The sequence below is a fragment of the Jaculus jaculus genome, chromosome 2, assembly GCF_020740685.1.
Source record: "Jaculus jaculus isolate mJacJac1 chromosome 2, mJacJac1.mat.Y.cur, whole genome shotgun sequence".
NCBI lineage: Eukaryota > Metazoa > Chordata > Mammalia > Rodentia > Dipodidae > Jaculus > Jaculus jaculus.
Genome location: NC_059103.1, coordinates 4707333 through 4733115, shown reverse-complemented (window position 1 = coordinate 4733115; position 25783 = coordinate 4707333). Strand labels below are relative to the sequence as shown.

Genomic DNA, 25783 nt, shown 5'->3' with positions numbered 1-25783 from the left:
TCCTGTTTAATAAAATGTTTATTTAGGAAGGTAACACAAGGTAAATCATGCAAGAGCTCAGTTAAAAAAAAAGAGGGGAGGGAATAATAATTGGTGCTGCCAATTAAAAATACCGTAAATCATTTTATCTCCCAGAAGTGGTATGAAAAACAACTGAAATCTGAGCACAGACATGGTTATAGTGATCTTTTTGATTTGCAAAATGATATTTGTGTTCCATTCCACAAAGGAGCAGAGTCCTGTACCAGAGTGATGTTTTAGCCCCCTCCCCATTGCACTCACATGGCCCCAAATCCCGCCCGGGAAATCGTCAGCACCTTCAGGACAGTCTCAAACAGACACTTCCTAGCAGGGGATGAGAACAGGCACCTTTGGTGACCTTAGCTGACATCCCACCTACATTGAGACCCTTAAAATTTTGGTAATGAAAACTGGAAGACTTGCAAGTCTACTGTAGTGTTCTGGCGTCCAAGGAAGGGTTTCCATGGCAGGTAGGAATAAATTCAGAACAGAAACACCAAACTGAGTATAGTGTCTCAAACCAATTATTTTTCTGTTTGATTTCAAACACATACAACCCATCTTTTGGCAAAAAATAAATATGGTAGAATGCAAATTTGATAAATGGTTGACTATATAATCTCAACTATCAGGGAGTACAATTCGATTGTAGACACAAAGAATCAACAATCTCAACAATTTTTTTTAAAATAAAAGTTTGCACATATTCTGCACAAAACCATCACTTTTGGAACTATTCCAATTACCTACACGCTGAATTTATTAATACAGCATTAAGTTTCTTTGTGTAAAAAAATCTTTGTACATTGTAATAAAAAAAGATAAGGCAAGATGCATTGAACAGAAACCTTCTGGTTCTTTCCCTCTGCTCTCACAGAGCCACTGTGACTGTCTGCAGCAGAGCAGTTTCTGCTTTTCCGCATCAAGCGTCTCCTGCCTGTGCTGTGGTCAGGATTCTGTCCGAGCACCTGAAGGACAGACACTGATGGTCTTTGGCACTTACGCGGGCAAACTGAGCTTCTTTCCCTTGAGAACTGCAAGTTCAAAGAGAGCAGAAACATGGGTTAGCATGCTGACAAGCTTTCAGCTTCCCTCTTCCTGTTCCTATCTGTCATACACGATTCTAGCTACTCAAGTATAAGAAAATACACCATAGCAATTAAAAACAAATACAAAGTCAACTTGAAGTACAACCAAATTCACACCTGTGCCTTTTTTTGGAAACAGGGTCTTGCTACGCAGCCCCGGCTGATCTACTCATCAACCTCATGGACGCTGGCACCAGAGGTATATGCCACCTCACTAGTTACAGGGTCTCACTACGCAGCCCATATTGATCCTCATATGACCCCACACCAGTCACAGCTGTTCTTTGTTCCCCTAACCAACACACATAAAAAATGCCTATGGCAGGGCCTTGAAATTTAAAATTTTATTTTACTTTTTTCGAGGTAGGGTCTCACTCTAGCTCAGGCTGACCAGGAATTCACTATTAGTCTCAGGGTGGCCTCGAACTCACAGCAATCCTCCTACCTCTGCCTCCCGAGTGCTGGCATTAAAGAGATACGCCACCACACCTGGCTCAAATTTTATTTTATTCTTTAAAAATATTTTACTGGGGGCTGGAGAGATGGCTTAGTGGTTAAGACACTTGCCTGCAAAACCTAAGAACCCACATAAGCCAGATACACAAGTCTGATTGCAGTGACAATCTCTCTTGTAAATGGAAAATAAAAAACCAAAAACAAAGACCCAAGCCAGTGTGGTTGATGGATATAATCTCAGCACTTGGGAGGATGAGATAGCGGGACTGCAAGTGTGACTGCAACTTGAGTTACACTGCAAGACTGTATCTCAAGGAAACAAAAACAAAAACAGGCTGGGGAGATGGCTTGGCTGCTAAAAGGACTTGCTTGCAAAGCTTTCTGGCCTGACAGAGAGAATATGAATTGGTGCACCAGGGCCTCCTGCCACTGCAATCAAACTCCAGATGCATGCCTTCCTTATGCACATGTGTGACGTTGCAAGCTTGTGTCACTGTGCATCTGGGTTACGAAGGACCTGGAGAGTCCAATGTGGGTCCTTAGGCTTTATAGGCAAGCACCTTAACAGCTAAGCCATCACTCCAGCCCAAACAATTTAAAAAGAAAAAGCAAACAGGGAAAGAGGGATGGATTATCAATTAAGGTGTTTGCCTGCAAAGCCAGAGGACCCAAGTTCAATACCCCAGGACCCAGGTTAGCCAGATGCACAAGGGGGCACAAGCGTCTGGAATTCGTTTGCAGTGGCTGGAAGCCCTGGTGCGCCCATTCTCATTCTCTTTCTCTCCCTCTTTCTCTGTCAAACAAATAAATAAAATATTTTTTAAAAAAAGAAAACAATGGGCTGGAGAGATGGCTTAGCAGTTAAGCACTTGCCTGTGAAGCCTAAGGACCCCGGTTTGAGGCTCGGTTCCCCAGGTCCCACGTTAGCCAGATGCACAAGGGGGCGCATGCGTCTGGAGTTCGTTTGCAGAGGCTAGAAGCCCTGGTGCACCCATTCTCTCTCTCTCCCTCTATCTGTCTTTGTGTCTGTCACTCTCAAATAAATAAATAAATAATTTTAAAAAAAGAAAAGAAAACAAAACAAAGCCAGGCGTGGTGGCACATGCTTTTAATTCCAGCATTTGGAAGGCAGAGGTAGGAGGATTGCTGTGAGTTCAAGGCCACCCTGAGACTACCTAGTGAATTCCAGGTCAAGCTGGGCTAGAGTGAGACCCTACCTTGAAACCCCTCCTTCCCCCACCAAAAAATGCTAACATATGTATGTCCTTGTAGAGAGCAGGTTCACCATTTTGGATTATCACTGTTAGCAGATTCAAATCTTTATCTGTGGTCAGATGAAATCCCTCATGGCTGTGTGCATAAATTTGTATATATCTGTCTATATAAATAATATACAGAGATAGCTTTCACTAAGATATTAGCGAAGTCTACATGTTCTATCCTTGTACAAATTTAACCACTGGGTTTTCCTTACAGCAAATTGGTAAACATGAACACCCACAAACAGGCTGGGTAAGTGAATGACAGGACAAAAAAACCTAATAAAAAATTTTATGGGGGCCGGAGAGATGGCTTAGTAGTTAAGCGCCTGCCTGTGAAGCCTAAGGACCCTAGTTCAAGGCTTGATTCCCTGGGACCCACATAAGACAGATGCACAAGGGGGTGCGTGCACCTGGAGTTCATTTGCAGTGGCTGGAGGCCATGGTGTGCCCATTCTCTTTCTCTCTCTCTGCCTCTTTCTCTCTATCACTCTCAAATAAATTAAAAAAAAAAATTCTAAATTACAAAATAAGTTTGTACAGATTAACACGAAAACAAAAGGGAGGGGGAAGCAGCTTACAGAATTGCATGTGGCTTAAATCTTGTAGGTACATGACTGTAGAGAGCTGGAAGTATCCCCCCCCACTCTCTCTCACATACACACACACACATACGGGGATTATAAGTGGTAAGACTGCAGAAGATAATTGTCTAAAATGATTAGTTCTGGCTGAATGGCTTTTTCTTTTTTTTTTTTTAATTTTGGAGAGAGCAAGAGAGAACTGGCGTGCCAGGACCTCAGTCACAGCAATCCAACTCCAGACACTTGTGTCACCTAGTGGGCACGTGCAACCTTGTGCTTGCCTCACCTTTGTGCATCTGACTTATGTGGGATCTGGAGAGTTGAACATGGGTCCTAGGGTTTGCAGGCAAGTGCCTTAACCACTAAAGCCATCTCTCCAGCTCCCCACCCCCCCCTTTCGAGTCTGGGTCTTATTTCTCCCAGGCTAGCCACAAATGCCTTATATAGTTGAAGATGACCTTAAAGTCTTGATCTCTCTGCCTTTATGTTCCCAGTGCTAGGATTACAGTAATGTGCCACCAATGTATTTTACACAGTGCTGGGAATCAAGCCCAGGGCATCCTGTCTAGCAAGTGAGCTACATTTCCAGCCCTAATGATTTTTTTTTTTTTTTTTTTTTAAGGTAGGGATTCACTCTAGTCCAGGCTGACCTGGAATTCACTATGTAGTCTCAGGGTGGCCTCGAACTCACAGTGATCCTCCTACCTCTGCCTCCCAAGTGCTGGGATTAAAGGCACGCAACAGCAACGGCCGGCTCTCCTAATGAATTTTTTTTTTTTTTTTACAATGAAAACATACTATATTATAAAAATAATGAAGCTACAGCACAAGGAAAAAAGTTCTTTTAAGACAGAAAATCCTGAGTTACAATTTTGACAACCATTAAATTCCCCTGCCCCCAGGGACTGGAGCTGTATAGTTCAATGACACAGTGCTTACCTAACAATGGCCAAAACAACAAGTTTTTTCTGAAGCCAGTTCTGCCCTGTGAGACAATGCCTATCAGCAGTGTTGTCAGGCAAGCAAGCTCCACTGAACACTATGACGACGAGGAACCTTGCAGGCTGGACCTGGCCTACCTTTTGTGATGTACAAGTAGAAGAAGTCGCAGTAGAGAATAGTCTGCACCGCCCCAGCCACCACGGCGATGAGGTCGAAGAAACCCTCAAAGTAGAAGCGCCAGATCCAGTTGACCAGATACAAAGCCCGGTAGAGCCCCAGGAAAAACAGGTAGTGGGTAGTGATGGTCTCGGCCTCGCCAGTCTTGCTGATCATAAACAGCTGGGGAAGGATGGCCACTGACTCAAGGTAGATGGAGAAGGTCCACAGAATCTGGAAGAGAAGCAGTCAGCTGCATCATGAAGACCTTCTCTTATGGGGGATGTTAAGAGACACTTAAGATACAGGGACACTTTATTTTCCACTCCTCAGCCTAACTTCTGCCCCGTGCAGTCTTCTCTGCATCTACCTACAGGATGCTCCTCCTATATAAGCTTGTCCTACTCCAAACCCAGAGCCCCAAGTCCACTCTGCCTTCTGCCAGATGACCATGCTGACTCCCCACCACCTGACCTCTGTTCCACACCATGTGTCTTTCACTACAGATGATCTGAGACCTTCAATTCTTCAACTTTCTGAAGGTGTGAGTGCAATGCCCATGCAGCAGAAACCACCCTTGAGGTTCTTGTCTCCTGAGCTAGTGAGATCCCCATGGCTGAGTGGGGCAGCAGTCAGCCGTACTGCACTGGGAACAACATCCTACAGCTTGCCGTGTTGTTGACTATGATGTTGGGTAGGTGAGCAGTGTTGTTTTTTTTAACCATGCTATTTCCCACAGTGGGCTTACAATGCCACATCCATCTTCAGTCAAGGAGCATCTGTGTTCTTACTCTTTTGACTTTCTGCTGTGGCTACATCAAAGGGGCCAGAAATCAGAGGTGGCACTGTGCAAACCCTGTCCCGCTTGGTACTTTATCTAGGTTAACAACAGAAGGGCCTGTCAGTTGTCCAGGCACTCCAGCACTGTCCTGACTTCATAAGCTCCCGAGGCAAAGTAGCTCTTCACTGGAAAAGGAAGGCACTTAGGAGCAGGTCATTTCAGAGCCAGAGGCGCTGGACCTACTGTTCCCAAGGGTGAGGGATGCAACAGTCCCGCTTAAGAGAAGAATGTGTGATGCTGTACGTGGGGAAGAAGCAAACCTAGGAAGACTGTGCTCCTTAGGTCCATGGCAGGCAGGCCTCTGCTCACATTGGAGGAGGTTTTTGTGTTTTGGGCTTGTATGTGTGTGGTATGTGGTGAGCTGTATTTACATATAGTGTATATGCATGTGCATACAGAGATGAATGCACAGCACACACACATGTGAGCAAAGGCCAGAGGAGAACATCAGTTTCTTCCTCTATTGGGTCTTCCACATGGTTTCCTTGCAACTGTCGCTCTGACTTGATAGCTGCCATTTTTTGGTTAGATTGACTGATAAATGAGCCCCAGGGTTTTTCTGTCTTTGACCCATGTGATGGGTTACAGGCATGTGTGGCCATACATGGCTTTTTACATAGGTGCAGGGGATTAAACTCAGGCTCTCATGTTCACATGGCAAGTACCCTAACCTGCTGAGGGCCCTCCCCAGACCCAATTTAAAAAATTTTATTTGCATGCATGTGTGTGTGCATGCACATGCCAGGGACCCCTGCTGCTGCAAACCAGTATCAGATGCACGTGGCACTTTGTATCCAGCTTTAAGTGCCTTTAACTGCTGAGCCATCTCCCCAGCCCCAGTCTGTCCCCCACCCCAGGTAAGGTCTCACTCTAGCTTAGGATGACCCGGAATTCACTATGGAGTCTCAGGGTGGCCTTGAACTCACAGTGGTCCTCCTACCTCTGCCTCCCAAGTGCTGGGATTAAAGGCGTGCACCACCACATCCGGCTCTAGCTTTGTCTTTTGAATTATGTAGACAAGGTTTCATGTAGCCAGAAATGGCCTGAATTCATCTGTAGCCAAAGATGACTCGGAAAATTCCTGATCCTACTCCCTCCCTAGTGCTGGGATTATAGCATTGAAGCACCATACCCAGCTTAGTTGGGAATTTATATTCTCAAGGAGCATCAAGCAATCTGTTATCATCAGATACACAAATACTTGGATGTTAATGCCTAATAATTTATTTACATAAAAGTGTATGTTACACACCAGAAGTTTGTCAAACTGTGAAGAAAATAAAAATCCACTACAACCATCCATTATCTACCAATATGTCTTTTTACCCAGGAAGCCAAACATGACCACCGAACAGCCTGTGAACTAACCTCAAGAGGAGAGAAGTCATGGTTGACTAGAAATGAGAGGCCTCCCACAGGAACAACCAGGAACTCCACTCGGAAGGTATCATGATTTCCATCGTAGGTGGCCTTAAATTTCATGTAGATCAGGTACACTGTGGCATAGGAGCAGGCGATGTAGATGAGCTATAAACATGAGAAAACACCAGGTTTTATCAATACACTGCAGTTGTTCCCCAGCTCTGTATGCTTACTGTGTCACACATGCATAGTTTCCTCATTAGAAAAGAAAAGGAGAGAAGAGAAGAGAAAAGAAAGAGTGCTGGAGAGATGGCTTAGCAGTTAAGGAACTTGTCTGAGTAAGGACCCATGTTTGACTACAGATCCCACATAAGCCAGACACACAAGGTGACGTAAGTGCACATGATTCACATCCACACAAGGTAGCACATATGTTGAGTTCAATTACAGTGGCTGGAGGGCCTGTCACACCAATTCTCTCTCTCATCACTAAAAAACAAGGGGGAAGAAAGGGGGAGGCTTGCCTCAAAAAAAAAAAAAAAAATTTCAGGACAGAAGAGATGCCTCAATGGGTTAAAGGTACTTGTTTACAAAGCCTAGTAGCCTGGGTCCAATTCCCCAGTACCCACATAAAGCCAGATGCAAAGTGGCACATTTATCTGGAGTTCATTTACAGTGGCAGGGGGTCAGAGTGCACCCACACTTACCCTCTCTGCCTGCCTGCCTGCCTCTCTCTTTCTCTCTGTCTCAAGTAAATAAATAATACTTCAATACAATGAAATTCTCTTTGGGATGTGTGCACAGTTCTGACATGTATCCACTGTCACCCCAGATTCTACCACTCTCTCTCTGTAGTCACGCTCCCTCCTGACCTCAGCCGTGGCCTTCACTGATGTGTTGCTCCCAGCTTTGCCTTTGCCTTGGCTCGAACGCCCCAGGAATGAAGCCGCACAGCATGGCGCTTTCTGCAGCTGGCTTCTTCAGTCGGCACAATGCTCGAGACAGCCGAGCTCACTGCACATATTAGCGCCTGTCCTGTTTCTGCTGAGTGGCCGTCTACCACATAGGTGCACCACTATCTGTTCATTCCCTCCTCACTAAAGAACAGGTAGCCTGTTTCCAGAATGGGGGACGGTGGATAAAGCTGCTTTGAGCATGTGACACAGCCTTTTGCATGAATACAGCTTTTCATTTCTCTTAGATTTGTATCTAGAGCAAATGTTAAGTATACGTTTAACTTTGTAAGAAACAGGCCAAGAAATATACTTTGAATCTGATCGGGAAAGACTTTTGCGGTTCTGCCAGGTGCTCAGCGTGAGCACTGCAGGTGTCCACAGCACGAGCTCAATGACTTAGTCCAGCTCCACCACTGGCATACGGATGTTAGGTAATATGGAAGCATTTTGTATTTAACAGTCAAACACCTGCTTTAATGTGAACTAGGAGAAACATGAGGACGCCATAGGTGTCATGGACATTTATCAATGCTATGAAAACTTAAAAGGTTTAAAAATAATGATTGTAACATTATTAAGTAAATTGTGGTATAGATGTTATTTCAACATGACCAAAGTAATGACAGCACACAAACAGCAGGGGTTCAAGACACAGTGATGCAGCGGAAGCAAGCAAGCAGCAGGCTCCACACCGAGCCCTCCCAGCCAGGGGGAGAGCACAACCAGCAGCCTGGCTCCAGTCCCTCACTGGGTACTAGCCTACTGCCTTTCTCTACGCCTGGAACTCCCACTGCTTCAAAGCAGAACAGACACCCCTCTTTCTTAGAGGGCTACTATCACAGTATCAGAAGGTTGACCATCTCAGTTTAAAAATCTCCAAGTTCAAATTCTTTAATTAAATGGATACTGCTTTGAGACAGAAGTACACTAATGAGAACTATTCCCAGTTATACATACAAGGCCGGCTAAAATTTTTTCTTTTTGGTTTTTTGAGGTAGGGTCTCACTCTAGCCCAGGCTGACCTGGAATTCACTATGTAGTCTCAGGTGGACTTGAACTCATGGCAGTCGTCCTGCTTCTGCCTCCTGAGTGCTGGGATTAAAGGTGTGTGCCACCATGCTTGGCTTGGAGGGGGGCATGTGGACATGTGTATGGTATGTGTGCTTGTGTGCACATAATACATTTGGAGGCCAGAGGCAATGTCTGGTATCTTCCTCAGTAACTCTTCACATTATTTTTTAAAATATTTATTTTTAGTTATTAGTAAGGGAGGGAGGAAGAATGGGCACAGCAAGGCCTCTTGCCACTGCAATGAACTCCAGGTGCATCTGCCACTTTCTGCATCTGGTTTTATGTTGGTACCAGGGAACTGAACTCAGGCTGTCAGGCTTTGTAAGCAAGCACTGAGCCATCTCTCCAGCCCCACTTTATTTTTTTTGTGGGGGGGGAGGGAGGTGTTCAAGGTAGGCTCTCACTCTAGCTCAGGCTGACTTGGAACTCACTTTGTAGTCCCAGGCTGGCCTCAAGCTCATATGATTCTACCTCTGTTTCCCCAAGTGCTATGATTAAAGGTGTGCCCCATGCTTGGCTCCCTTATTATTATTATTTTTTAATATTTATTTTATTTACTTATTAGAGAGGAAGAAGCAGATAGAGAACTCCAGGCTCTCCAGCCACTACAAATGAACTCCAGAGGCATGTGCCACCTTGTGCATCTGACTTATATGGATACTGGGAAATTAACCTGGGTCCTTAAGCTATTCAGGCAAGCATTTTAACCACTGAACCATCTCTCCAGTCCCCATATTACTATTATTTTTAAAATTTATATTTATTTACTTGAGAAAGAGGTAGAGAAGGGGGGGGGAGAGAACGGGTATGCCAGGGCCTCCAGACACTGCAAACAAACTCCAGACACACGCTCCTCCTTGTGCAGCAGGCTTAAGTAGGTTCTGGGGAATCGAACTGGGGTCTTTTGGCTTTGCAGGCAAATGCCTTAAGCACCAAGCCATCTCTCCAGTCCCCACATTATTTTTTGAGACAGGATCTCAACTGAACCTGAAGCTCACCAATTCAATTAGACTACCTAGCCAGCAAGCCCTAGGTTCCCTTCTGCCACTGCCTCCCAAACACCGGGATGACAGCCATTTGCCACTGTGCTCAACTTCACATGGTTGCTGGGAATCTGAACTCAGGTCTTGATGTGAGTGGTAAGCACTTTATCCATGAAGTCATCCCCTCAGCTTCCAGCCTAAGTGGGGTTTTTTTTGTTAATTTTTTAAACTTATTTATTTATTAGAGACAGAGAGGGAGTGAGTGAGTGAGAATGGGCACGCCAAGGCCTCTAGCCACTGCAAACGAACTCCAGACATATGTGCCACCATATGCATCTGGCTTATGTGGGACATGGAGAAATGAACCAGGATCCTTAGGCTTCACAGGCATGCGCCTTAACTGCTAAGCCATTTCTCTAGCCCTGATCTAAGAGTTTAAAGTCAAAAACTGCATATCTAAGCCAGGTGTGGTGGTGCACACCTTTAATCCCAGGCAGAGATAGGAGGATTGCCATGAGTTCAAGGCCACCCTGAGACTACATAGTGAATTCTAAATTAGCCTGGGCTTGAGGGATTCCCTACCTCGAAAACCACAAACAAACAAGAACAGCACATCTAGATAATATTCTTGGAAGCTTTTAATAAAAACACACAACTGACATAAAGTAACAGTTTCCACAGGTCTGAATATCACGATATAAATTTGATTGGATTCCATACCATACCTTCATAGACGTATTATATAATGAAATAAATGAAGTAAAAAGATCCAGGTAACGAGTTGTGAAGACCAGTGCAAACAGAAGCTGACTTTTCCCAGAAATGCCTAAAGAAACAAAAGGAAAGTGTTAAAAACAAAACATGACAAAACAAAGCCTGGAGAACTTTATGTCCTGGAGCACAGTGCAGGAAAGGCAGTGGGCTCGGGATCCAGGGCCTGGGTCGGGGGCAGCCGTGAGTAAGCGAGGCAGCTCCGGTCGGTCTGCACACTACCAGCACGCTCCTTTGGGAGGCTACAGCTCTTGTCCCACTGGAAGGACAGCTCTAGGAAGTGACTGCATTATATGACCTCCAGGATGCCAACGTGTGCACCCTTCAAGGACTAACCACCTCAAATAGATCCCATGGATAGGAATAATTTTCTTTCAATAATTGTGCTGTTATTTATGGTTGCAGTTTGTCTTTACCTGCAGGTCCTCACATTTTACCACGGCATCTCCATAGGTTAGCAGTGTGGCTCAGTAATCAAGTGCATGCTTAGTATGTATAAGGTCTTGGGTTCAAACCTCAGCACTACAAAAACAACAAAAATCAAGTAGTCTATTATCTCTATGTTGGCCAATCTTTTAAACATGGAATCCACTAGGGGATGAGGAATCAATTAAGGAATGCTGGTTTTGGTGACTCCCATGATCTGAGCAATAGTCTTTTGTCCCTGGGATAATGACATCACCTCCCAGGATGGCTACAGTGCTGACAGTAACATTCTTGGATATATTCAACTTGTAAAAACTGAATTTTTTAGAGTTATCAGACAACATATTTGTATAAAAATCTTCCTAAACAGAGACAGGCATGGTGGTGCACACCTTTAATCCTAGTAGAGGTAGGAGGATTACTGTAAATTCAAGGCCACCCTGAGACTCCATACTGAATTCTACGTCAGCTTGAGCGAGAGTGAGACCCTACCTTGGGGGGAAAAAATAATCTTCCTAAACTAGAAGTATAGTTCAGTAATAAAGCATTTGCCTGGCATTCACAGACTCTAAGTGCCTCTGGGTGCTACGGCAACAAGAACAAGAACTCTTTAATCCCAGCACTCAGGAGGCAGAGGTAGGAGGATTACCATGAGTTCAAGGCCACCCTGAGACTACATAGTGAATTCCGGGTCAACCTGGGCTAGAGTGAGACCCTACCTTGAAAAACCTAAAACAAATAAACAAAAAAAAAAAAAGAAAGAAAGAAAGAAAGAAAGAAAGAAAGAACAGGAGCTCACAACCAGTTTTCAAAAGCAACTCTCGGACTGCTTGCATAGCCAGCCAGTCGAGGTTCAGTTCTCTAGTACCCACATAATACCAGATGCATAAAGTGGCACATGCATCATCTGGAGTTTGTCTGCAGTGGCAATGGGCCTTGGTGTGTTCTGTCACTGCTTATAAGTAAATAAAATTTTAAATAAAATACCAAAAAGAACCATATAGAAAATGAAGTGGAAATTTTTCATTGCTTCAACAAATATCTAGTCTGTCTGTTGCTTATATCCAGTCTCTTTTTTTGGTTTTTCAAGGAAGGGTTTCACCCTAGCTCAGGCTGACCTGGAATTCACTATGTAGTCTCAGAGGTAGCAATCTTCCTACCTCTGCCTCCTGAGTGCTGGGATTAAAGGGATGCACAAGTATGCCCGCCTATTTTTTTTTGGTCATGTTTTATTTATTTGACAGAGAAAGAGGGAGAGAGAGAGAATGGGCACGCCAGGGTCTCCAGCCACTGCAAAAGAACTCCAGATGTGTGAGACCTCTTGTGCATCTGGCTAAGGTGGATCCTAGGGAATAGAACCTGGGTCCTTTGGCTTTGCAGACAAACGCCTTAACCACTGAGCAATCCCTCCAGCCCCCTCCCTTTTTTTAGAGGCAAGAGTCCTTTAGCTGCTGAGCCCCTCTTTCCAGTTTATTTTTCCTTCCTTGTTTGGCTTTTCGAAGTACGGTCTTGCTCTAGCCTAGCCTGAGCTGGAACTCACTATGTAGTCTCAGCTCAGGCTGGCCTCAAACTCACAGTGATCCTTCTACCTTGGCCTTCTGAGGGCTGATTAAAGTCATGTGCCACCATGCCCCACTCTTTCCAGCACTTAAATAAAAACTTACTGGATACAGCCCAAAGCCCACTTCTATACGTCCAGCAGCTATTAACTATAAATGATACTACAGGTTCAAAGTTACATTTCTGGAGCTGGAGATGTGGCTCAGCAGTTAAAAGCACTTGGTTGCGAAGCATGCTGATCTGGGCTCAATTCCCATGCACCCATGTAAAGCCAGATACATGCATCTGGAATTCATTTGCAAGTGTAGAGGAAGCTCTGGTGCCCATATTCTCTAATTTAAAAAAAAAAAAATTGGGGGCTGGGAAAATAACTTAGCGGTTAAGGTGTTTGCCTACAAAGCCAAAGGACCCAGGTTCAATTCCCCAGGACCCATGTAAGCCAGATGCACAAGGTGGCGCAAACATCTGGACTTTGTTTACAGTGGCTGGAGGCCCTGGCATGCCCATTCTCTCTCTCTCCCTCTTTCTCTGTCAAATAAATAAATAAAATATTTTTAAAAAAAAGCAAAGTTGCAAGCAGGTGTGAGCCACCACACCCGGCTGGACAGTCTCTTTTTAAAAGAAAAAAAAAATTTACTTGAGAGAGAGTGAGAATGGGCATGCCAGGGCATCTAGCCATTGCAAATGAACTCAGATGTATGCACCACTCTGTGCATCCAGCTTGCTGAGCCACCTCTCCAACCCCTGGGTATTCTGTTAAAAGCCATGACTTTCCCCTGGAATCCACCGCTTCAGAGCCAGGCATGGTGGCAAAAGCTAAACCCCACACTCCCTGCAGGCAGAAGGCTGAAGCAGAGGATCTGTGTTCACTGTCACATGGCAGCATATCCTGTCTCAAAAATTCCAAGGCTGGTGGAGGATTTGCCTAGCATATGCAAGGGTTTCTCAGGGTGACTGCAGCCACAGGGTATAGGATCAATGTTGGTCACTTAAGGCATAGGTTAGGCCAGTCACGTTAACACCATAACCCCATTTTCCATGTCTGTCAGATGGGCACAGATCATAGTAACTTCATGGGAATGCTGCAGAGAGAGAAGTGCTTTATACTATACCCTCCATTTGTGGACGCTGCAAGATATTTATTTATTTATTTATTTATTATTTATTTATTATATACTGTGCTGTCTTTTTTTGTATTTTCAAAGAAATCATGCCAATTATTCTTAATTTTTTTTCAAATGGGCTAGAATAACCAAAATAAAGGCCTTTTCAAGAGCCTTCCAAGCCTTCCCATCTCTATTTTAAGTATGACTTTCCATGGTTTTAAAATTCCCTTTTCTGCAGCATGTGATGACACATGCCTTTAATCCTAACACTAGGGAGTCAGAAGTAGGAGGATCACTGAGTCACAGGCTACCCTGTGAACACATAGTCAATTCCAAAGTCAGCCTGGGCTAGAGCAACACCTTGCCTCAAAATTTTTCAAAAAATTAACTGGGCATAGTGGCTCATGCCTTTAATCCCAGCACTTGGGAGGCAGAGGTAGGAGGATTGCTGTGAATTGTGAGTTCAAGATCACCCTGGGCTAGAGTAAGACCCTACCTTAAAAATACCAAAAAAATTTCCTTTTCTATTTGTGTATCACTTATATATTTGCCCCACCTTAAAGTGGGGCCATCCTTGTACTTTACAACTTGCTGTTTCAAATATATATATTCTTTATTTAAGAAAGAGAAGGAGGGAGGGAGGGAGGGAGAGGGAGAGGGGGAGGGGGGGAAGGAGGGAGGGAGGGAGAGGGAGAGGGAGAGAATGGCCACGCCAAGGCCTCCAGCCATTGCAAGCAAACTCCAGATGCATGAGTCCTGGAGAGTCAAACCAGGATCCTTTGGCTTTGCAGGCACACACCTTAACCGCTAAGCCATCTCTCAACTTTTTTTTTCAAGGTAGGGTCTCACTTTAGTCCAGGCTGACCTAGAATTCACTATGTAGTCTCAGGGTAGCCTCGAACTCACAGAGATCATCCTGTCTCTGCCTCCCAAGTGCTGGGATTAAAGGCATGTGCCACCACACCCATCTTATGGTATATATATTTTTAATTTTTTAAATTTTTTTTTTGAGGTAGGGTCTCTCTCTAGCTCAGTTGACCTGGAATTCACTATGTAGTCTCAGGGTGCCCTCGAACTCATGGCAATCCTACCTCTGCCTCCCAAGTGCTGGGATTAACGGTGTGTGCCACCATATCTATTTTAAGGTATATTTTAAAAAATTTTTATTTATTTTCAAGCAGAGAGTGACAGCAAGAACAAGAAAGTGAGTACAAGCAAGCATGGGCACACCAGGGCCTCCAGCCCCTGCAAACTCCAGATGCATGTGCCACTTTGTGCATTTGGCTTTCTGTGAGCACTGGGAAATTGAAACTGGGATGGCAGGCTTTGGTAGTAAGTGCCCTTAACTTCTAGGCTGTCCCCCCGCCAGCCCTTATTTAGGTATATTTTATACTAATATATTTGTTAACACCTAACAGTTTCTATAGTTCAGATTCCCTTTGTGAGGACAAAAGCCATGAACATTTTAGAGACAGGGTCTCATGTAACCCAGGCTGGCCTTAACTCCCTACCCAATCAAGAATGACTTTGAACTTCTGATCCTCCTGCTTCCACCTCCTGAGTGCTAAGGCATTTACCACCACATCCAGGAACCTAGGGCTTCATGCATGGTAGGCAAGAACTCTGCCAGATGAATCACATCCCAGCCCACCATTTTGTATTTTAATAGTGCCAATTTCTCCTAGAAAGGCTGTGCTAATTTACAAATTCATGGACAGTAAAAGGCAATATGCCATTTTTTCACACTCTTGTGTATGTATGTTAGAGAATTGTAAACCTTTCACTTTTTCCTACCCAGTGGGAAGATAATGGTACGCAATGTCACTTTCATACCCAGGTCCCCAGCTCCTAGTGAGGCCACACATTTTTCCATGCCTGATGCATCCTTTGTTGTCACTCTGTCAAGTATCAACTCTGCCCATGTTTCTATCAGGTTGTTTTGACTTAGTTTATTATGGCTACTAACAGTCTATCATGTACACTAGACTGTTTTTCTCAATCTACTGTCTGGACTGTACTCTGAGTTATTTAAGTTAATTTGGAGGGATGGGCATCCTTCTTCCTCGTCAACCTGCCTGGTCCTATCATGGCCACAATATGACTGCATCCAGGTCATCCTGTGTGTTCATCAACAGTGCCACTGTTTTCTTCATTTTTTTGTTTTTGTTTTTTGAGGTAGGGTTTCACTCTAGTCGAGGCCGACCTGGAATAATTCACTAGTCTCAGAGTGACCTTGACCTCACTGGCAACCTCTGCCTTCCTAGTGCTGGGAGTAAAGGCATGCACTCCCACGCCCGGCTAGTGTCACTCTTTTCTTCAGCAGTCTTTATACTCCTTGTAGGAAACTCAAAGGAGGCACTGTTGGGAGCATTTTGGGGGGAGCATTTGATACCTACAGAATTTGTTATCCAAAATAAACTGACACCCACATTTTTACCTTTCATACCTGTGCTGCCATCAAGTGAATTCCAGCATTCTTTCTTTTTCGCAGTTCTAAAGATCAAACCTGGCTCAGCTGTTAAGACACTTGCCTATGAAGCCTAAGGACGCATGCTAGACTCTCCAGATTCCATGTAAGCCAAATGCACAGCAACCCAAGTACGCAAGGTCACATGTGTGCACAAGGTGACACACACATCTAGAGTTCATTTGCAGTGGCTGGAGGCCCTGGCTTGCCAATTCTCCTTCTCTCACATTAAAAAGAAAAAAAAAGCAGACTGTTGGCCTCAAAACATTTATTTATTTGTGTGTGTGTACATGTGCCAGGGTCTCTTGCCTCTGCAAATGCATGTCCATCTGGCTTTACATGGGTAGCTGGGGATTTGAACCCAGACTAGCAGGCTTTGCAAGCAAGCACCTTTAACTGCTATTTCCCCAGTCCTTACTGCAGCTTTCGGGGCAGAAACGTTGTTGTCAGCTGTTGCTCTGAAATGTCTTAGTGTGGGACATACAAAGGGTGTCAATAAACTCGAGAGCAATGACAGCTCAGGAAACTAGCATCACAGAGGTAACTGCTCCAAAGGGAGGTGGGACTGGACGACAAAAACCTCAAGTACTTAGTGTCAACTTGAACCCCCCCACCCACACAGTATTTTCTATTTGTTTCAAAAACACAGACTGGGGCTGGAGAGATGGCTCAGTGGTTAAAGTGCTTGCTTGTAAAGCCTGCTAGACCCAGGTTCAATTCACAAGTATCCACATATAGCCAGATGCACAAAGTTATACATGTGTCTAGAGTTGTCTGCAGTGGCTGGAGGCCCCAGAGTGCCCAATTATATTTCCTCTTTCTATCTCTGCTTACAAATAAAAACATTTCATAATATACACATACATGCTAATCAATTGTATGAAATGCAAGGACAGTTTCTGTCTTCTTTGATTTGATTAGTTGAAAAATTTACAAATGGGCTGGTGAAATGGCTTAGTGGTTAAGGCATTTGCCTGTGAAGCTTAAGGACCCCAGTTCATTCCCCAGGACCCACGTAAGACAGATGCACATGGGGGCATATGCATCTGGAGTTCATTTGCAGTGGCTAGAGGCCCTGGCACGCCCATTCTCTCTCTATCTGCCTCTCTCTCTTTCATATAAATGAATAAATAAAATATTTTTTTAAAAAGAAAATAAAAATTTACAAATAGCATAGAGCTAGGAGGAAAGGAGAGAGACTGAAGAAGGAAGGCTGGAGGTCATGGACCTTTAAATGACCTATTAGTCATTTAAACTCAATACATAGAACATTATTACTAGCCTGTAAGAACATTTAGATCAGAAACCCTTCCATTTAAAAAACACAGTTTAGGGCTGGAGAGATGGCTTAGTGGTTAAGGCACTTGCCTGTGAAGCCTAAGGACCCAGGTTCAATTCTCCAGGTCCCACGTTAGCCAGGTGCACAAAGTGGTACATGCATCTGCAGTTTGTTTGCAGTGGCGAGAGGCCCTGACGTGCCCATTCTCTCTCTCCTTCTCTCCCTCTTTATCTAACAAATAAATAAATAAATAGATAGATAAATAAAGTGATTTAAAAAATTTATAAACCACAGTTTAAGCCGGGCGTGATGGCGCAGGCCTTTAATCCCAGCACTTAGGAGGCAGAGATAGGAGGATCACCATGAGTGTGAGTTAGAGGCCACCTGAGACTACACAGAGAATTCCAGATCAGCATGAGCTAGAGTGAGTCTCTGTTTCAAAAAATAAAAACAAACAAACAAACAGTTAAAAAAAAAAATAAAGCCAGGTGTGGTGGTGCACGCCTTTAATCCCAGCACTGGAGGCAGAGGTAGGAGAACTGTCATGAGTTAGAGGCCACCCTGAGAATACAGAGTGAATTCCAGGTCAGCATGGGCTACCTTGAAAAAACAAAAATAAATAAGTAAATAAATAAAATAAAAACTACAGTTTGGTCCAAGCATGGTGGCGCACACCTTTAATCTCAGCCCTCAGGAGGCAGAGGTAGGAGGAACGCTAAGAGTTTGTGGCCACCCTGAGACTACCTAGTAAATTCCAGGTCAGCTTGGCCTAGAATGAGACGCTACCTTGAAAACCGCACCCCCCCCCCCCGCAAAAAAAAAAGTTTGGCTAAGTGTGGCAGTGCATGCCTTTAATCCCAGCACGTGGAAGACTGAGGTAGGACTGCCATGAGTTAAAGGCCAGGTTGGGCTACAGAGTGAGTTCCTGGTCAGCCTGGGCTACAGTAGTACAGTGAAACCCTTTTTCAAAAACAAACAAAAACCCATAAAGACAATAGTTTGTACTGGAGATATACGCACAAGGCCCTGGGTTTAAGTCTCAATGCATATGTACATAAATAAGTAAGTACAAAATACTGCAGTCTCTCCCAAAATATAGGTTAGAATTTAGGACAGTGAGATTATCAGCATATTACAAACCAAGATGCCACAGCAGTTCAGGAATGGAAGACACACTTATTATGGAACCCTTCTGTAGTCACAGTGACAGCTGCAGCCACAAGAGAAAGCAGATTCCAACAAGACCAATTTAGTGCCCACACTTTACAACAGGTCTTTAGAAGCTCAACAAGACAGTGCACACTTGCAATCCCAGCACTCGCAAAGATGAAGCAGCATTTCATTTACTTTTTTATTTTAGAAGCAGAGAGAGGATGGGCACGCCCAGGCCTCTTGCTACTGCAGACAAACTCCAGACATATGTGGCACTTTGTACATCTGGCTTTACATGGGTACTGATGTATATTAAACCCAGGACGTTAGGCTTTGCCAGCCAAGCGCCTTTAACCACTGATCCATCTCTCCAGCCACCCTCCGCCACACCCCGCATTTTTTGAATGGATCTGGAACTTACTCTGCAGTCTCCGGCTGGCCTGGAACTCACAGCAACCCTCCTATCTCAGCCTTCAGAGTACTATAATTAAAGGTGTGAACCACCACACCTAACTTTCCAGGCCCGACCCCCTTTTGGTTTCTGAGGCAGGATCTTGCTCTAGCCCAGGCTGACCTGGAATTTACTATATGGTCTCAGATGGCCTTGAACTCATGGTAATCCTCCTGCCTTTGCCTCCCAAGTGCTGGGATTAAAGGTGTACATCACATCTCCAACCTCCTCTTTTTTTTTTTTTGAGGCAAGTCCAACAGACTGTTTTTGTTTTTATGTGAGAGAGCAAGAATGTGAGAGAGAATTGACATGCCAGGGCCTCAGCCACTGCAATTGAACTCCAGAAGCACATACCCACTTGTGTGCATGTGCGACCTTGTGTCTCACTTTGTGCTCTGGCTCACGTGGGAACTGGAGAGTCAAACATGAGTCCTTATGCTTCACAGGCAAGCATCTTAACCACTAAACAATCTCTCCACCCCCCCCCTTTTTTTAATTTTAAAGATTTATTTATTTCTTATTTATCAGAGACAGAACAAGATAAAGTGAGAATGGGCATGCCAGAGCTTCCAGCCACTGCAAATGAACTCCAGATGCAGGCACCACCATGTGCATCTGGCTTATGTGGGACCTGGAGAATCGAACCTGGGTCCTTAGGCTTCACAGGCATGTGCCTTAACCGCTAAGCTATCTCTCCAGCCCACCTTTTTAAAAAAAAAAAAAAAAAATTTGCAAGAACAGAGACAAAGAAGGAGGGGGAAAGAGTATTGGCACACCTGAGCCTCTCGATGTTGCAAATGAACTCCAGTTGCATGTGCTACTCTGTGCATCTAGCCCTTGGGAATTGAACCTAGGCTGGCAGGCTTTGCAAGCAAGCACCTATAACCACTAAGCTATTTCTCTAGTCTCTGAAGCAGGAGTTCAAAGTGGAAGCCAGCATACAGCAAGACCCTATCTCAGGGGGAAAAAGCTGGGGGAACCTATAACAGGCCCTTAAGAGTAGCTGTTCTAGAACTAGAAAGTGGGCAAATAGATCTCTGGTTCCATGGTGAGCCTCCTAATCTGTGCTGCTCTTGGGGAGCAGGTCTGAGGCTGGCAGGGAGATTTACATGTGCTGAAATTCAGAAATGGGGCTCTGTAGTATTGCCAAGGGAGAGATACAGCCTTATATTCCAGCTATCTGAGAAACTCTATTAAGTCAGTTTAGTCTCTTCCAAAAGTCTCTGAGCAACTTTTACAATTTGGTTTGGAAAAACAAAGCAGCTACTTAGATTTAGTTATTTAATTCTGAATAAAGGATCTTAATGACTTTGATTCTGAAAAGCTGGGTGTGGTGGTACACACCTTTAATCCCAGTAAAGGTGGGAGGATTGCTGTGAGTTCAAGGCCACCCTGAGACTATATGGTGAATTCCAGGTCAGCCTGGGATACAGTGAAAGAGTAAGACCCTACCTTGGAATTACCCCCACCCCCACATACATGGCCAGGAAAATTAATACACTAGCCAGAAAATCATTCTGAGCCTGAGGACAGGTTAATAAAGCTCAAAGAATACTTGGGAACTACATACAATCTTGTTTTGAAGCAAGTTCTCATGTAGCCCAGGCTGGCCTGGAATTTGCTATGGCCAGGATCACCTTCAACCCCTAATTCTTCTGCCTGTACCTCCCAAGTGCTGGGATTGCAGGTGTGCATAACCATGCCTGGCTCCACATACTAATTTAATTCACCCGTTTACTTTCCTTTCTTGTCAACTTAGCTGAAACACATTTTATTTTCCTTAATGCTCTAAATCTTAAAACAGCCAGCCCTCTCCTTGTTACTCGAAGTTCCCTGAAAAATTTTATTTCTGCGACTGGAGAGATGGCTTAGCTGTTAAGGCATTTGCCTGAGGAGCCAAAGAACCCCAGTTCAATTCTCCAGAGCCTACATAAGGGGGCGCATGCATGTGGAGTTTGCAGTGGCTGGAGGACCTGGCATACCCATTCTCTTTCTCTCAAATAATTAAATAAAAAAATATTTTTTAAAATTATATTTCTTGTCTGAAGAGATAGCTCTAGGGTTAAAGGTGCTTACTTACAAAGGCTGACAACCTTAGTTTGAGTCCCCAGTACCCACATAAAATCAGATGCACAAAATGGTGGATGCAACAGCAGAGACCCTGGCACATCCATTCTTATTCTCTTTTTTCCCCTCAAATAAATAATTTTTTTAAAATTCTATTTATGTACTTGGGCACTGGAGGCATGAGGATCAGGAATTTAACGTAAACCTTGTTCATAGGAACATAGTGAGCCAGTCTGGGCTACATAAGACCCTGGCTCAAAATAAAATTCTCTCTTTTTTTTTTTTTCCATTTGTTTGTTTTGTTTTAGTTGTTTTTTTGTTTGAGGCAGGGTATCACTCTATCCCAGGCTAACCTTGAACTCTTGGCAATCCTATCTCAGCCTCCCAAGTGCTGGAAGTAAAGGCATGTGCCACCACACTCAGCTTTAAAAATTCTCTTTCGATGGGCTGGAGAGATGGCTTAGAGGTTAAGGTGCTTGTCTGAGAAGCCTAAGAACACAGGTTCAATTCTCCAGGTCCCACATAAGCCAGATGCACATGATAGCACATGCATCTGGGGTTCGTTTGCAGTGGCTAGACGTCCTGGCACATGTATACTCACTCTCTTTCTCCCTCTCCTTCTCTCTCTCTGACTCAAATAAATAAAAATAAAATTTTTAAAAAAATTCTCTTTTGAGAAGAGTACCACTGAATTTTCCCAAACATCTTACTTTGGATAGAACACACTGAAATAGTTAACTACTTGGCAGAAGAAGGGATTTTGGGGAACAGAGACAATAAAGAGACACAAGGATTTTGAAATAAAGCTAGAGATTAAAAGTAACACCTAGGGCTTGGGAAATGGCTTAGCAGTTAAGGCACTTGCCAGCAAAGCCTAAGGACCCACATAAGCCAAATGCAAAGTGGTGCATGCGTTTGGAGTTCATTTGCAGCGGCTGGAGACCTTGACCCACCCATTCTCTCTCTGCTTCTCTCCTAAACAAACAAACAAAAATATTTTTAAAAAGTAACACCCAGGCTGGAGAAATGGCTTAGTGGTTAAGGTGCTGCCTAGAAAGCCAAAGGACCACAGTTTGATTCCACAGGACCCATGTAAGCTAGGTGCACAAAGTGGTGCATGCATCTGGAGGCCCTGGCACACCCATTCTCTCTCTCTCTCACATAAATAAATAAATAAAAATTAAATTTAAAAAAAAACTCCTTGTTGACCAGGGAGGTCCTTGATGCCCCCAAAACATTATAGGTCATTGCTGAGGCCCTTGGTTTCCCACCAGGAATAGATGGCAAGACCTTATTGCTGAAGATTCCACATACTTGGGCTGCAAGGCCACTGAGAAATCCTGCTAGAACTGAGCTGATCACCTCCTCCATGTAGACCAGCTGACAGAAAGCTGGAAGAAGCCATTCTGCATGCAGTTCAATGGGAGAAAGAGAAATCACCAGTGAAGATACTCAACAGTGGACACTGCAAGCCTTATAATTGGCCAGCCAGGCCAAATGAGCCAATGGGTGAAATAGTGGCAGGTCTGTCACAGGGGAAACCAACTGCCCTCTAATTGGACTGGAGGCCTGCTCCATGGGAGGGAATACATCCCTGATACTGAAAACTTAAGAGGGCTAGTCATGAGCCCTAGGTGTGTAAAATCTGCTGCTGTCTGGCTAAATGTGTATACTATGCTTATCAAACTGCCTAGTAAGCACTTCTCTTAATTCATACCCACATATTAAAGCTATTCTCACTTTTGGTAGAAAATCTCTTTTCAGATGGCAGTGACCTTGGGATGACTCAGAAGCATCATGGTGCTGGGAAGAAGTGACAGGAGTGCTCAGCACTGAAATATCTCTATCACAACTTCCAAGGCTCAGGGTCCATTGCGGAAGAGGTGGCGGAAAGAATGTAAGAGCCAAAGGAAGGGTAGGACTCCTTACAACATGCTCCCCCCAGACACAAAATGGCCTGGATATCCATGACCTCATAGTGCCTGACACTACATACACCAGACCATCACAACAGGAGGAAAAGATCATGACATCAAAATAAGAGACTGGTTGAGACAGGGAGGGGATACGATGAAAAAATGGAATTTCAAAGGGGAAAGTGGGGGGAAGGAGGGTATTACCATGGGATATATATTTTTTCATTTTTCTCTTTCATGATTTTTTTTCTCAATTTTTATTAACATTTTCCATGAGACCATAGGATATTTTTTATAATTGAAGTTGTTAATAAAAAAAATTGAGAAGGGAGAAGGGTACTTAATAGGTTGATATTGTATATATGTAAGTACAATGATTGAGATGGGGAGGTAATATGATGGAGAATGGAATTTCAAAGGGGAAAGTGTGTGGGGGAGGGAATTACCACGGGATTTGTTTTATAAGCATGGAAAATGTTAATAAAAATTTTAAAATTTGAAAAAAAGAAGTATGGGGGGAAAAAAAAAGTAACTCCTGAAGCAGGGTGTGATGGCACATGCCTTTAATCCCAGCACTTGGGAGGCAGAGGTAGGAGGATCGTTGTAAGTTCAAAGCAACCCTGAGACCATATAGTGAACTCCAGGTCAGCCTGGCCTAGAGCAAGACCCTACCTAAGGGATGGTGGAGTGAAACAATCAAAATATAAAATAAATAAAAATTTAAAGCCCAGGCTGGAGAGATGGCTTAGCAGTTAAGGCGCTTGGCTGTGAAACCTAAAGACACAGGTTCAATTCCCCAGTACCCACATATGACAGATGCACAAAGTAGCACATGTGTCTGGGTTCGTTCACAGTGGTTGGAGGCCCTGGAGCCCCCATTCTCTCTATCTGCCCTTCCCTTTCCCTGACAAATAAATAAATATTTTTTTTTTGTTTTGTTTTTTTGAGGTAGGGTCTCACTCTGGCTCAGGCTGACCTGGAATTCACTATGTAGTCTCAGGATGGCCTTGAACTCTCGGCGATCCTCCTACCTCTGCCTCCCGAGTGCTGGGATTAAAGGCGTGCGCCACCACGCCCGGCTAATAAATATTTTTAAAAAATAATAAAAAAATTTAAAGTCCCAAAACAATTGGCATCAGATGTATAAACTGAAACTACTTTGCCAAAGCAGACAAATATTTATTTGAATCCTTCATTGAGAATCACTGTTTGTGTTTCCATAGTGGATGTATTACAATTCTGTTCATCTCCCCAATCCTCAGTTCCCTCCTTTTCAGAAAGGGGCCCATAGTCCTGGTCCGCAAGGTTACCGAGGACTGACTGGGGAAGCCATATAAAGCCTGACACTTGAATCCATGGCAAGTGTTGAAACTCCAGTTATCACAATTGCTGCAATTAATTTGATGTCACTGAAATCATGCAAGAGAGCCTCTGAGATCACCTCCAACTCACACACACGGGCTTCAGTACATGGACTTTGTAACATCCATTCTGATTGCTCAAAGGTCTAAATGGTTTTGTTTGCTTCCTGGATCTCAGCTACGTTCCAGGGAGACAGATGAGGCTGCAGAGTGCAGAATCAAAGACGAGGTGATACTTTAGATGTGGAGTCTTGTTGTTTATAACTTAAATAAACCAAATAGGCGTTTCTGTCACTCAGGTCCTTTAAGACAGTCATCTTCTGCTGCCTCTGAAAAAATTGAGTTCATCAAAAGTTGTTTTTCACTGGGGACCATATCATTAATTTTGTTTAACGGAGGCTTTACATTTTAAGAAATAATTTCAAGATTCACAAAATCCTTAAGCTTTTAATGAGATGAAGAACTTCACCACTATTGTGTAGGTAAGGTTCATTTCGCTGCTTCCCTTGCATGCAGTCTGTGTGGGGAGGGGCTGGGCCAACTCACTGGTGACGTGGAGGAAGGAGCTTCCCGAGAAGACCACATGAGACCTCAATGGTACCCAACGCCGCCGTTTTAAGAGAACCAGTTATTAGATGGAGGCACTCCAGAGTTTGACAAGCCGGCTCCCTTTCTCCAAGCTGCACGAAACCTCTCTGAGACACCTACCTCCCGCATCCCCCCACCCCACCACGGCTTCGGTGAAGCTCATTCAACTCTTAAGTAACAGGCCCAACATCCTACAGGCTGGGGACAGAATGCCCCCTTCCCTGGGCCGCCGCATCTCTCTCCCGCGTGGCCTGGTTGCCACGTTGGGCTAAGCCGGACGCGGTCCTGCCCATCCTCCTGCGGCTGGTTCCATTGAGTGGAAGGCTCCCCACCTGGAGAAGCACCCCAGAAAAGCCCACGGCCACGGCTACGCCCACGGGCCCCCCCCGACCCCCATCCTGAACTTTTCCGACTGGAGAAGACCGCGCTGGTGCAGCCAGCGGTCCCTTGCGCCCCCCACGGCTGGAGTTCGCGGACGGCCTAAAGAGCCGAGCGGGACCCGGCGCCGCGAGAATCCCGGTCCGACCCGGTGCCCACCCCCAGGGGGGGCTGCAGGTTCCGCCCCGGGCCCCGATCCCCGGCCCTGCAGGCCGGGGGGGTGTGTCAGGCCGGCACAGGCCGGCGAGCGGCGAGTGGACGAGCCAGTCCCGCGCCCTTCCCTCTCCGGGGTCGGCGGTGGTGGAGGCGGATGGGGGAGGCCCTGCTCAGACGCTCACCGGCACAGGAACGCGTCTTCCAGATCTTCAGCAGTAGGATGACGATGGCCGCCAGGTGGGACAAGTCCCCGGTCAACCGGAAAATGTTCATGGCGGCGGCTAGAGGTCGGAGCGACGCGGCACGACGGCCCCGGGGCTCGGGAGGCTCAGGAGGAGACGGCCGCCGGGAGAGGAAGCGGCGAAGATGGCGAGAGCGGGCGCGAC

The 25783-nt window shown here is 44.9% G+C and overlaps 1 protein-coding gene across 1 annotated transcript; it reads right to left on the bottom strand.

Moving 5' to 3' along the window:
* Positions 1–25783, bottom strand: Kdelr2 (KDEL endoplasmic reticulum protein retention receptor 2). The gene is made up of 5 exons (XM_004666358.3): positions 25580–25783; positions 10445–10545; positions 6716–6874; positions 4488–4740; positions 1–1055 (listed from the first exon to the last, which is right to left on the bottom strand). The coding sequence occupies exons 1-5, from the start codon at positions 25668–25670 to the stop codon at positions 1021–1023; spliced, it is 639 nt and encodes a 212-aa protein (XP_004666415.1). The 5' UTR covers positions 25671–25783; the 3' UTR covers positions 1–1020.